Source organism: Hemicordylus capensis, chromosome 2 (genome assembly GCF_027244095.1).
Source record: "Hemicordylus capensis ecotype Gifberg chromosome 2, rHemCap1.1.pri, whole genome shotgun sequence".
In the NCBI taxonomy this organism is placed as follows: domain Eukaryota; kingdom Metazoa; phylum Chordata; class Lepidosauria; order Squamata; family Cordylidae; genus Hemicordylus; species Hemicordylus capensis.
The window spans coordinates 304,563,836-304,577,028 of NC_069658.1; the positions used below are offsets into that span (position 1 = coordinate 304,563,836).

The 13,193-nt window shown below is 38.7% G+C and overlaps 1 protein-coding gene across 30 annotated transcripts in view; it reads right to left on the reverse strand.

The window, feature by feature from the left end:
- The window catches only part of SLMAP (sarcolemma associated protein), a 159,841-nt gene that overhangs the window by 38,259 nt on the left and 108,389 nt on the right, over nucleotides 1-13,193 (reverse strand). For 13 of the 30 annotated variants that reach the window (XM_053292447.1, XM_053292437.1, XM_053292436.1 and 10 more), the window contains 5 exons: nucleotides 11,639-11,698; nucleotides 4,680-4,760; nucleotides 4,360-4,419; nucleotides 2,927-3,052; nucleotides 2,369-2,443 (listed from right to left, as the gene is read on the reverse strand). In XM_053292447.1, the coding sequence (XP_053148422.1) occupies nucleotides 2,369-2,443; nucleotides 2,927-3,052; nucleotides 4,360-4,419; nucleotides 4,680-4,760; nucleotides 11,639-11,698 (402 nt within the window). The remainder of the gene's footprint in view (nucleotides 1-2,368; nucleotides 2,444-2,926; nucleotides 3,053-4,359; nucleotides 4,420-4,679; nucleotides 4,761-11,638; nucleotides 11,699-13,193) is intronic. The other 17 variants (XM_053292450.1, XM_053292451.1, XM_053292443.1 and 14 more) reach the window with 3 other exon arrangements.

A 13,193-nucleotide genomic window follows, 5' to 3' on the forward strand; every position in this document is an offset into this window, starting at 1 on the left:
TTGTCCAAATGACAACTTCACCAAGAGATGATGTAACAGTATCTTCTATTTTATCATACATTTGATTGATATCCCACTACCTAAAGTGGCTCAGGGTGGTTTACATTAAAATCAAACACACATAAGAAAACAATTAAAATCAAAACACATTTAAACCAAATCAAAAATTAAAACTAGATATCATTAAAAGCCAGGCTAAAAGATGGGTCTTTAAGGCTCTCCTGAATGCCTTTAAGGAAGATAATGTTCTCATATCAATGGGGGGGAGCGTGTTCCACAACCTAGGGGCGACAACCGAGAAGACCTGATCCCAGGTCACCACCAGATGAACTGGTGGTGCCCAAAGACAGACCCTTTCTGATTATCTTAGTGAGTGGTGGGGATCTTGTAGAGAAAGGTGCTCTCTCAGGTAACCTGGACCTAAGCCATTCAGGGCTTTAAAAGTAACAAACAGCATGTAGTACTTTGCCCGGAAACATATTGGCAGCCAGTACAACTGTTTAAGAACAGGCATAATGTGGTCTCTCCAGGGTACCCAGAGACCATTCCAGCTGCCGCATTTTGAACTAACTTAAGTTTCCAAACCATGCACAAAGACAGCCCTATATAGAGTACATTGCAGTAGTCCAACCTGAAGGTTACCAGCTGGCATGCCACTGTTTTCAAGTCATTCTACTCAAGCAATGGGTGGAGTTGTCAAATAAACAGCAGCTGGTAAAAAGTGCTTCTGGCCACAGCCTCAACGTGAGACACCAGGGTGAGAGCTGGGTCCAAGAACACTCCCAAACTATGAACCTGTTCTTTCTGGGGGAGTGTAACCCCATCCAGAACAGGAAATTCTAACCCATCTTGCAGATTACCCCAACAATGAGCACCTCTGTCTTGCTTGGATTCAGCTTCAGTTTATTATCCCTCATCCATTACTGTCGGGGCTAATTTAAGGCCTAATGACATTTCCTGATACTGATGACAAGGAGAAGTAGATTTGGGTGTCATCAGCATACTTTTAACACCTAGCACCAAATCTCCTGAAGACCTCACCCAGCAGTTTCATGTAGATATTAAAGCATTGGTGACAGAACGGAGCCTTGGGGGACTCCCTCTTTGAAGAGCAACTGTCACCAAGTGCCACCATCTGAAATGTACCCAAGACATAGGAGCGGAACCACTGTAAAACAGTGCCTTCTATCCTCAAATTCCTCAGGCAATCTAGAAGGATACCATAGTTGATGTTATCAAAAGCCGCTGGGGGATCCAAAAGAACCAGCAGAGTCACACTCCCTCTGTCAATTCCCTGGCAAAGGTCATCTATCAGGCCAACCAAGGCAGTCTCAACCCCATAGCCCACCCTAAAGCCAGTTTGAAATGGGTCTAGTTAATGTTTCCTCCAAGACCTCTTGGAGCTAGTCAGCCACCAGCCCCTCAATCATCTTACCCAACAACTGGAGGTTGGAGACTGGCCTATAATTATCCATCACCAGGGTATCAAGTGCAGGCTTCTTAAGAAGAGGTCTAATGATGCCCCCTTCAAACAAGGCAGCATCCTGCACTCCCTCAGTGAGGTATTAATGAAATCATCTAGACCAGCTCCAACAACAGCCCTGCAAGATGAAATCAGCCATATTGGGCAAGCATCCAAAGAACAGGTGGTAGGCTGTACCACGCCAAGCAGCTTGTCCACATCCTCAAGAGTCACAAGCTGAAACTGATCCAATCTAATCTCACAAAATAGATTGCTGGACACCTCCCTAACTGACATTATCAAAAAGAAAAGAACTATAGGGCATGCCCTTGGAGGGGGGGGCATGTCCTTGGTCTTCTTAGCTTCCTCCTCCATCTTCTCCCCAACATTAAGAAACCTTCCTAAGCAATGCAAGCAGCTAAAATCTACATGACAAAGTATTTGGCATCAGGAAGATATCCAACCCTATTTAAAAATTAAGTAGTAGTAGCAGCAGCAAAAACAGCAATGTTTGTTTTGTTTTGTTTTTTAAAAATTAATTGTTTTATTATGTGTTTTTGATTTTAATGTAAACCACCCTGAGTCACTTTAGGAAGGGCAGTATGTAAATGAATGAATAAATACATAAATAAATAAAATATTTGTATGGTTCATGTCTATAGCAACAATCATGTATATGTCCTATTACTCCATCTGCATTCTTTTAAAAACATAAAAATATTAATTTTCAGCATTAACTAGCTAACTTGGATATAATTTGTTAATTTGGAGATTGATGCATAATTTGTATGTTAGTCTTAAGCAACAGGAATTCCGTTTTGTTTACAACCATTCCTTGCCCTTTTCATTACATCAGCTGCATCTTTTCTATCACATCTTTTGCATAAACCTGAAGCATTTTTATACCTTGGAGAACCTGAATTTGTTTGGTGGACTCTTCAGCTTGCAGTTGATAAGCTTTTCTCTCTTCTTCCAAAAGAGCTTAAAAAAATGAAAATAGTTAAAGTTTTAATTCATTATATTTCTCATTAGGCAGTTTAAACATTAGAAATTAGTTAATTAAGTTATTCAAGTTTAGTAGAAAATTAAAAAATCACTCTGACACAGCCAACGTAAGTAATTTACATTTTTAAATGATTCAGGAAATAAATTACTCTGCTAATTGCTAATATTTATATTTTTAACTTTTCTGTGTGTTTCTTCAGTGCATCCAGGGCATCATTGTGCTATGGAATGTAAGGAACAAAACGAATCTGACTGTAAGAAAAGTGGCTTATCCTATTTCTACTGTATGAATTAAACATATCCTCCACCCCTGTTCATTGTAGAAAACAAGGACTATGCATGCAAATTAACAGCGATGTTCAAGCCAAACTGATTTAAGTGTCCCCTTTGGTCACTAAAACACTTTGGCATAAGTTTGCCTCGGTACCCTGCAGATTCAAAAAGGAACCTTCATCTCACCTTGCAGATCAAAGCATTTTTGTTTACTTGTTCTAGCTAGTTCTTGGGCTTCAACCAGATCCTTGTGCAGCTGCTGAATTTCTTGTTTAGTTTCAGTTTCTGATTGAGCACCCTGCAATACATCTCCTAAAAGAACATTTTTTTCTTTAAAGCATCACTTTTAGCAACGGCTTAAGTTTTATTACCTTGTAAAGACAAGATCTTTAAAAGTCATGCAAATTTAGTTAGCTACTCAAAGTTAGGAGATAAATTAAAAAGCTGTTAGGAAGTCAAATATCACACATTCAAGTCCTGAATACAATAAAGAGTAAAATCAGCAGGAATATATAGGCAAATAGTTCTAATCACAATATACTCTGTAGTGTTAACATTTCTAATACTAGCAATTCTTCATAAATAATATCCTCAAAATGACTTGAATATAGCTGATATTTCATTTTAGCTACTAATGTGACATAGTGTTCTTTCACAGTCTATTATTTGAGAATGAAGTTTCTGGCATGCCAAATGCCTCCTAGCAGACACAGCAAAGCCCTAGAAAGGCGTGTATTAATATTGCACGGGAGAAAGTAATTAGGCTGCAATCTGCAAGATGTTTGGGGAAAGGGCTATATCTGCTTCCATCCCCCCAATGTCGAGCACTGGCATCCTTAGGCACAACTTTACTTCCTATCCACCCCCACCCCAATATACACACCATGACTGCTACTTCTCAGAAAAAAAGTAACTTGGGCACAGTTATGTCCATGGACACATATAAAATCAAAAACTTGATTTAAGTCAGTGATTTAAGCCAGATTTATTTTGGCAGTGCAAAATCACCTTGCTTAAAACCTATCCACCATGATATATTCAGAAGACAGCCTTTTGTTTTTTCTCAGTGTGTATTTTATATCAAATTCAGATATAAACAATTAACTGATTCACTCACATTGCAAGATAACTGCTAATAACACATTTTAGAATTTTACTGTAAACACATGTGTCCTGAAATTCAATTTGAGTTTGTAATGGTGTATAAAGTTAAGCAGTATTTTTTTTAACAAAATAGTAATTTAAAAGTATGTCATCCAAAGGGAAGTGTATTTGTAATATTTAAAAAACGGAAAAGAAATGTGCACACAGATGTTATATTGATACTAGAAGAAATCTACAGTTACTTTTAACAATCAAAGGAGTTAATCCACTAATATTTCATAGAATATATAGATTCTAAATTATGCATTAAAACTGTAATCCTATATACTGCTACATGGGAGTAAGCCCCACTGAGCAGGATTTACTTCTGAATAAGCAAGCATTATCAAGATCACTTTAATTTTGCTCATAGTTAATAAGATGATCTGAAATACACCATGTTTAATTCCTCTTAAAAACAAATTTTAAAAAAACTCAGGAAACCATCTTAAACTTTAAAGAACACCATAAGTTACCTTTTAAAAGGGCTACTTTAGCAATAGGTTCATTTAGTTCATGGTCATCCATCTGAGCATCTAAAGGAGAAAGTGAAATTATTTTAAGAGAGCAATAAATTCTGTTCATAGATTAGACACATTAAACAGCATAAAAGTCACACACAAACTCAGGTGAACAAAAAATCTATCTTTCTATCTAATTAATATACCGCCTGACTCCAAAGGCTCTAGGCAATTCAGTTTATCTATTTTGTTTGTTTGTTTTACTTCTTTAAGTCTTCCTAGGAGTACTTACTAACATCAAAATACACTAAAATGAACTTATGCACAAATCATACCTGTAGTGTCGTCACTGCTTTTCTCCTTGCTTGGGCTAAGAGTATCTGACAGATCAGCTTCTTTTCCTTTTGCTTGATTTTCTGTAAAATACAAGAATTGTCTCCGTTAAAGTATACAAATCTCTTAAAGTATTTTTGTTCTGTAAAAGCGAAGGAGAACTAAAACTAATATCACACTTGTTAAAATTAATGTTTTCTTATGCCTTTGCACTCCAATTCCCAACTGGATTAAATATCCTCAGGTCACATATTTAATACTAAACAATCCAACACAGGATGTAGTTACTTCATGCATAGTTTAGCCTTTTGTTTAAAAGTTGTACCCTGGCCAGCTGGAACCCAGTATAAAGTTAGTTGTTTTGTTCACTAATTCTGGGAGCAAATCAGGAGAGACACAGAAAACCATTTCCAGAACAATACAGATATTGTAACGTGTTGGAAAGAAAAGAGCTATTAGGAATAAATGCTGCTTTGAAGCATGTTGGAGAAGGCGAAAAAACTAGCACAATAAGCTGATGTATAAAGTACATCAGCATGAAATTTAAGAACAATCACACTCTGAAGGACAAGAGAACCTCATTATTCTCATATCGTGGATGTCTCATTGACACCCGTTTTCAGTATCTGTGGATACTAAAAGGTTAAAACCTACATATTTGTGGTTCCTAGGGGCCTGGAAATGACCCCGGAGCTCACTTCCATCACCATTTTGTCTTCAGGAGCCACTTTGTGGCTAATTTCTTTTTTTAAAAAAACAAAAAAAAAACACCTCCATGATTTATTGTGCTTTGGGGGGGCATTCATGGGCACATGCAGAGCCCACGGAGCACACTACAGGAAGTAATTTCACATTTTAAAGGCATTTTTTAGTATTTTCCCTCCACTCTGGAACCTAACTCTCCTTTTCTCATAGACATAATGACTCATTACTTGGGGCAGTATGCAAGGAATGGAACCCCCGTGAGTAAAGAGGTTTGCATCTATAAACAACTTAAAACAAATGTATTAATGGGAAATGCACATCGTTTCCATAATCAGGGTGTCTCAATGAACCATACATCTGCCCATATTCCATTCAACCTCTTTATATGTACAATAATGAATCCTCAAATGTCTGAAGCTCTTAGGATCAACCAAGAGCTGACACCAATGGGAAAAGGAAGAGGGACTTCCAAGAATTTTGCTATATAAACAACAAGGTAGAGCCAAACTAACAGAAACCAAGTTTGTATCAGTTGGGGGAATTAATTCCGTATTAATAAAGGATGAGTTCTGAATGCATTCTAGTGTTTTTGGAAGGTTTTAATGCTTCTCTCTGTGCATAAGTAATTTCACAAAGCAGCCACTATGTTCCTAGCAAAGGATTTAAGCAAGCTTTCCTCCTGCCCACCACCACCACAGCTGCAGATACTTTTTCACAACAAAAGAGTTAGGCAAATGTTATACAAAAGAACTGCATAAAAATCTTCATGTTTTACCGAAATAAAATTAGGAACATAGTATGTCACTACTAACAGCTGCCCTACTGAACTGAAATACAGGAGGAAATTCAAGAGAAGGAGGAATAAACTTGCTCTAGAAAACAGATCAATGATGAAATGGAAAGACAGAATATTAAGATAAATCAATCATTAATACTGGCTGACATGCAGACTACTGTTTCATATGCAGAATAATGTTTTGCACGTACAATGGGGGAGGTTCAATTTTCACCAAGCCCCCTCCCTCTGCAGTCCTCTTTGCATCCCCAAACTATGTATGCGATGGTTTTAGGATCCTCAGGGACATATTTGTGGGAGGCACAGACAGTTGCAGAAAGAAAGGGGGATTAACAAAAATTGTTCTTCCCCTGTTGCGTGCACAAACATTCTGCACACATTAGTTCGGATGTCAGCTACTGAGCTGAGCAAGAGCCTACACACTCAGAAGAACAAGTGGCCAGTCAAGGAAAAAAGAATATATTTTTTCTATGTAACAAGCAGAAAGCAATCAATAAAAATTGCAAACCTAAAGAGGAAACGAGTCAGCTATCAGCTATTAGAACTAGTGTTCGGCAAACACAAAGACTGTTCTTGGTTTTGCTACGAACTCTGCTTTTGACCATGCAAACTTTCATTTAACTTCAGTGACCAATTTAGTGATCCTGTTACTCTGTCTCTTCTCTTCCCTCGGTTGTCTTTCCTTCATCCTGCCCTGGACCATATTTAGATTTTAAGATCCTGAGGACTATAAAGCACCATATACATAAATAGAACTATAATAATAAATTCCAACCTTGATTGCATCTCAACTCCAGGTGATTCTGGAGGAAACTGATTACTTGAATCCAATCCAGTCTGGTTTCTAATCTTGGTACAATTGCCTTAGTGAATGAACTTCACTAGAAGACAGACAGGGAGAGGGCAACTCCATTGCTTCTCCTAAACTTCTCAGTGACTTCCAATACCATTAACATTCTGGTATGCTTTTGTGTTTCTTGGTAACAGGACTTTGCAGTGGCTGACATTCCTGTGCAGCTCTCAGTAAACAATCCTTTTGGAGGGAGAGGAGAGCAGTGAATATCATGCTCCCCCCGCCCCGGCTGCAGAAGCAGGAAGACACGCTATTAGTTTCTAACTTCTTTGTGCCCTCACAGAACTTCTTCTGTTGTTGGACCACTATAGGGAATGTCAGTCTGTAGCTTTGGTCCTTCCTGGAGCATTGTTCTCAGTAGGCAGTGCAGGGGGATCTGCACTTTTAGTATAGTTTTATAGATGTGTTTCAAATATATTTCATATGTTTTATAAATAAATGTATGTGTAAAAAAAATTACTTATAGTAAAGTAAGGTACAACACAAAACTAAACCATCTTATTTTGTAATGAAATATGTTATTGCTCTTAGATTTCTTGCTGGCCTACTCTCTCAAGAATGTTATTTTATTCTTATTTTTATTTACTTATTCAGTTTATATGCCACCCTTCCTAAAGTGGCTCAGGGTGGTTTAATTTGGAAAGGGTTTTTTTTGTAGCAGTGCTATTCCCTTACATGGAGATAGAAGGAACACTTGCTCCTTCTTGGCAAAATGGTGGTGAGTCACTTGAGACAGGCAAGGGGGGAAGAAGTAATTCACCATCACTGAATTTCAGGGCTAACCCTTCCGTGCAGCCAAGTGAGGCAGTCACTTCAAGGAGGAGAGCTCGTCTTGTGGTAGCAAGCATGATTTATCCTCTTAGCTAAGCAGGATCCACTCTGGTTGCATATGAATGGGAGACTTGATGCATGAGCACCGTAAGATATTCTCCACAGGGGATGGAGCTGCTCTGGGAAGAGGAGAAGGTTTCAAGTTCCCTCCTTGGCTTCTCCAAGATAGGGCTGAGAGAGATTACTGCCTGCAACCTTGGAGAAGCCGCTGCCAGTCTGACAATACAGAACTAGATAGACCAATGGTCTGACTCAGTATATGGCAGTTTCTTATGTGGGTATCAGTTTCAGTTTGTGACTCCTGATGATGCGGACAAGCTGCTTGGAGCAATGAGGCCTACCACTTGTTCTCTTGACCCTTGTCGAACATGGCTTGTTCTATATAGCAGGGAGGCTTTTGTAGGAGGCCTGGTAGAAATAATAACTGCTTCTTTGAGGGAGAGTAGGATGCCTCCTAGTCTTAAGGAGGCAATTATTAGACCTATTCTAAATAAGCCTGCATTAGATTCCTCAGAGTTGAGCAACTATAGGCTCCAACCTCCCATGGTTGGGCAAGGTAATTGAGAGGGTGGTAGCCTCTCAGCTCCACGCAGTCTTGGAGGAAACTGATTATCTAGACCCATTTCAAACTGGCTTTCAGGCAGGCTACAGGGTGGAGACTGCCTTGGTCGGCCTGATGGATGATCTCCAATAGGGAATGGACAGAGGAAGTGTGACTCTGTTGGTCCTTTTGGATTTCTCAGTGGCTTTCAATATTATCAACTATAGTATCCTTCTGGAATGTCTGAGAGTGCTAGGAGTGGGAGGCACTGTTTTACAGTGGTTCCGCTCCTACCTCTCAGACAGATTCTAGATGGTGTCGATTGGAGACAGTTGCTCTTCGAAATCTGAGCTTATATGTGGTGTCCATCAGGGTTCCATACTTTTTCCAATGCTCTTTAACATCTATATAAAACCGCTGGGAGAGATCATCAGGGGATTTGGTGCGGGATGAAGTATGCTTATGACACCCAGATCTACTTCTCCATGTCATGTCATTGTCATCAGGAGATGGCATAGCCTCCCTAAATGCCTGCCTGGAAGCAATAATGGGCTGGATGAGGGAGAATAAACTCAGACTGAATCCAGATAAGACAGAGTTACTAATTGTGCAGGGTCAGAACTCCAGAGACGATTTTGATCTCCCTGTTCTAGATGTGGTCACACTTCCCCAAAAGGAACAGGTACGCAGTCTGGGAGTACTTCTGGATCCATACCTCTCCCTGGTATCTCAGGTTGAGGGGGTGCCCAGAGAAGCTTTCTATCAGCTTCGGCTGATACGCCAGCTGCGTCCGTTTCTTGAGATGAATGACCTAAACACAGTGGTACATACGCTGGTAACCTCCAGACTTGACTTCTGCAATGCGCTCTGTGTGGGGCTGCCTTTTTACACAGTCTGGAAACTTCAGTTGGTAAAGAATGCGGTGGCCAGGTTGGTCTCTGCGTCATCTCAGAGAGACCATATTACTCCTTTGCTAATAGAGCTACACTGGCTACCGATAGGTTTCCGGGCAAAATACAAGGTCTATGTATTTAAGAGAACGTCTTCCTCACTATGAGCCCCACTGCCCATTGAGGTCACCTGGAGAGGTCCGTTTGCAGTTGCCTCCATCTCGCCTGGGGCCACATGGAGGCAGGCCTTCTCGGTCACTGCCCTGAGATTGTGGAATGCGCTCCCTACTGAAATTCGATCCTCCCCATCTCTGACAATTTTTTAAAAGCATATGAAAACCCACCTCTTCGCTCAAGTTTTTTCAGATTTTTAAATTGTTTAGGTTTTAATTTGTGTTTGATTTTAAATTATTTTAAGTTTTTGTGTATGTTTTTAACTTGTTTTTATGTTATTGTTAACCGCTCAGAGACAGAAGTTTGGGGCAGTGTACAAATCTGATAAACAAACAAGTGGCATACGCCATCAGGGTGGATGAGCGGCAAGCAGTGCACAGAGTGCAGCACTGAGAAAACAGGGACAGGGCAAAGAGCAGCAAGCTCTGTATGCCACTGGGGGTGGGGCAGTGCCTCACTATGCCATCTCAAGCAGTAGGGGGAGGGTTTGGACGGGCCCTGCTACATTTCATTTCCTTTCCTTAACCTGTAGCCCTGATTTTAGAATTTATTTTTATTTAACACAGATCTATATTAAAACAGTAGTGATCACATGTCAACAAAAGCTGAATGGCCTAGTTATTCAATAAGCTAACCACACATATGAAAACACAAAGATCCATTCAGTGACTACCATGTGCCCAAGGCCACTTTAGATTTAGGTTCCTTGAACACAGATTTTTCAAACTGAGGAAAGGTACAGAAGCAGCCTGTGATATGTCACGGGACCTGATGCTCAAGGAAAGTCAAACAAGTCCCTTGGATGGGTGCAAGCTCTTGGGCTAGCCTAAATTTCCTTCTTGGGATTCCAGCTCTAGTATATTCAACTCTGAATATTTTTGTACTTAATTTTGGCTTTCAAAATCAGTTTACCAAGTATTATAGATCTGCAAATCCCAGAGAATGCTTACTAGCTGTTCCAGGTAAAAAGGAATCTAGAAATCTTATGGATGTTATGAATAAAGTGTACTAATTCATCTCATTGTGACAACTGTTTCTTCAGTACAAACAAATTCAGCACAATAACCTACTGCACAATTATTAAACTAAGTTCATTCATACAGATATTACATTAGTTACATTCTAATGAACTGATTCTGTGACAAAGTAACTTAGTTTTACCAGGGGCTTCCTTTCATCACATAGTTTTCTTCTATTCTTCTATTGCATGAAGTTATTTAAAACTTCGTGACAGAATCAGTTTTAAAAATAGATGGAATGTATTACACACCGATACAAAAAAGAAGTCACATTCTGCAAGATAATACTGGCATGCAAGCATTAAGTTACACTTGTGCTTATTGTCTGCATTCTTTTCCAAATATGGCATTCTGCCTGCTCCTCACACAAACCAGAATAAGTAGGAGAGTAATAGCATACAGAACATGTACATGAGCATTTCCCAAAGACTATAAGTTTCAAAATCAAAAGCATGAAACCTGTACATTAACAAAAATAATTTTAAAAGGATATATATACAGTCTGATGAAATTCAATCCATATCAGTAAAGTTTTAAACGCTTTAATTAAAATATTGCTCGAGATGAACAAAAGGTTATACTGTACCACAATTAGTTGATATTTACAGGAAAAATGGGATATGAATGCCATGGGATTAATCACTTACTGGAAAATTTGTAGCAAGCATGCCTTTGCATTTAGGTATCCATGAAGAAATGTTTCCATATTCCAGTTTAAAATGCAAAGATAAAATTGATACCTAAAAAATATCTTTTTAAATGCTACCAAGCAACTTCCAAACCGTTTTGCATTCAGGTGCTTCTCAACACTAAAGAGTTTTTAAAGCATATTTACTAGGAAGTAGGTTGTAGGATTGGGTTATAAGCAATATTTCCTATTTGTGCCCTTTGTAGAAAACCTCTGCAGGGAAACCTTTACAGTTGAAAACTTATTAAGCTTCATCTGCCATAACCAGTAGGCTAAAAGAGGTTTCTTCAGCAATTTTTACATGTTCTTTTCTTTAAAGAATTTACAACTCACATTTATTAAGGTTGTGGTTTATCATGGTTCCTCAAGCATTCTGCACACATTCTGATTTTAAATAAGAAATCTCCATGTCCAGATTCAAAGAGACTCATAACATGCTTCAAAAACAAGTTAATATGTCTAACCTTTCAGAATCTTTGTTTCATCCACTCTGGAGAGATGTCCTTCATCTATGAGCTTGTCTGCTGAATAAAACAAGGGTTACAATCCTAGCTCAAACTGTGCAAGTATTTCTGGGTCCAAGTGTCTAATCTACATTCCATGACCAAATTTAAACACAACACAATTACCTCACACTTCTCTGTGCTAGTATGAGAGACAGCCTCCACCCCAGCACAATGAAACAATTATACAAAACATAGTTTTAAATAATCTATGCATAAATAAAATTTAAAAACCTAAAGTTCAATATGGTCAAGGATTAGAGGCAAAACAAAGCAATTGAATAGAAAAATGATCTGTGATTAAAGGGTAAAACCTTTCATTACCAGAAGGAATTTATTGAAACTATTTTAAGGAAATTCCCCAACACAGAAGTTATAAACCTTGTATATTAAGCATAATTCATAAAGAGTAAAAATGAATGCCAGTAGTTATATTTATTGAAAAAAATTCTTAGGGAGTCCAAAAACAGCCTCATACTTACTATGGATGCATTCACCCATGGTATTCAGAGCAGTAATACTTTTTTGTATTCCTCTATGCAGAAATACTTTTTGTGTGTGTCCAATAGAGATATGCATTGTCCATACAGCATCGTATGGAGGTTTCCTTAATTAATTTCCTTAATTAGGTGGAATATCTAGTCTTTTGAGAGCTAATACTCAACCTGATAGTAAGAGTGGCATCCAGAAGTAAGAAACAAGCTGAGCAGATAGTACACAGAATGCTGGCAGGAAACCTAATGCACACCTACATAGAAACCCCTCCACCAGTAAGCTTAAATTTTTAACAGCCTAATCACCAATACAACCTTAGGCATGTCATTCACTTCTAGTGCATATTTGAGCTATTGCCCTACATTTAGTGAGAGTCGGAAAATAATTAAATGTTACCCCTATTAGTTGGCAGTAGGGTGCTAACACAACATCAGGTTTCAGATTAGCACTTTTCCTGCCATATTTCGAGTAAAAGGATCTCCAGCAAGTCTAGTAAGTGGAAACGACAAGAAGATTGGAACAGGATGTGGAAGTGTGGTGACCTCATGCTTTATTAGCAAAATAATGAGGCTGGGGGCAGGCGGGGGGAGACAAGAATAGGCAGAAGAAGAAAATTAAGTTAACATGACAATGTGGAAAAATCAGACAGAAGCCAAAATGAAATATCAGTGGAGAGAACAAAAATAGTGGAGTAGCAAGCTGAAGGGTCAGAGAACAAGAGATAGCACAAGACAGATGCGGGAGAGTTCAAACCTTTTGTATTATCTTAAAGACACACACACACACAGACACACACACACACACACACACACACACAGTTGAAAAATAAACCAATAAGGATGTGTACTTCCACACAGCAAAGTTATGAAAAGTAATTCACCCATAATTCAAATACTTATTTTTATTTTTTGGTTAAATAAATCCAATGCATGTGCATCACTAAATGACTGCAACACAACGTCACAATTTGTATGTGAGAGCAGTCTGTGAGAGCAGTCTTCATAAATCAGAGAGCAGGAAG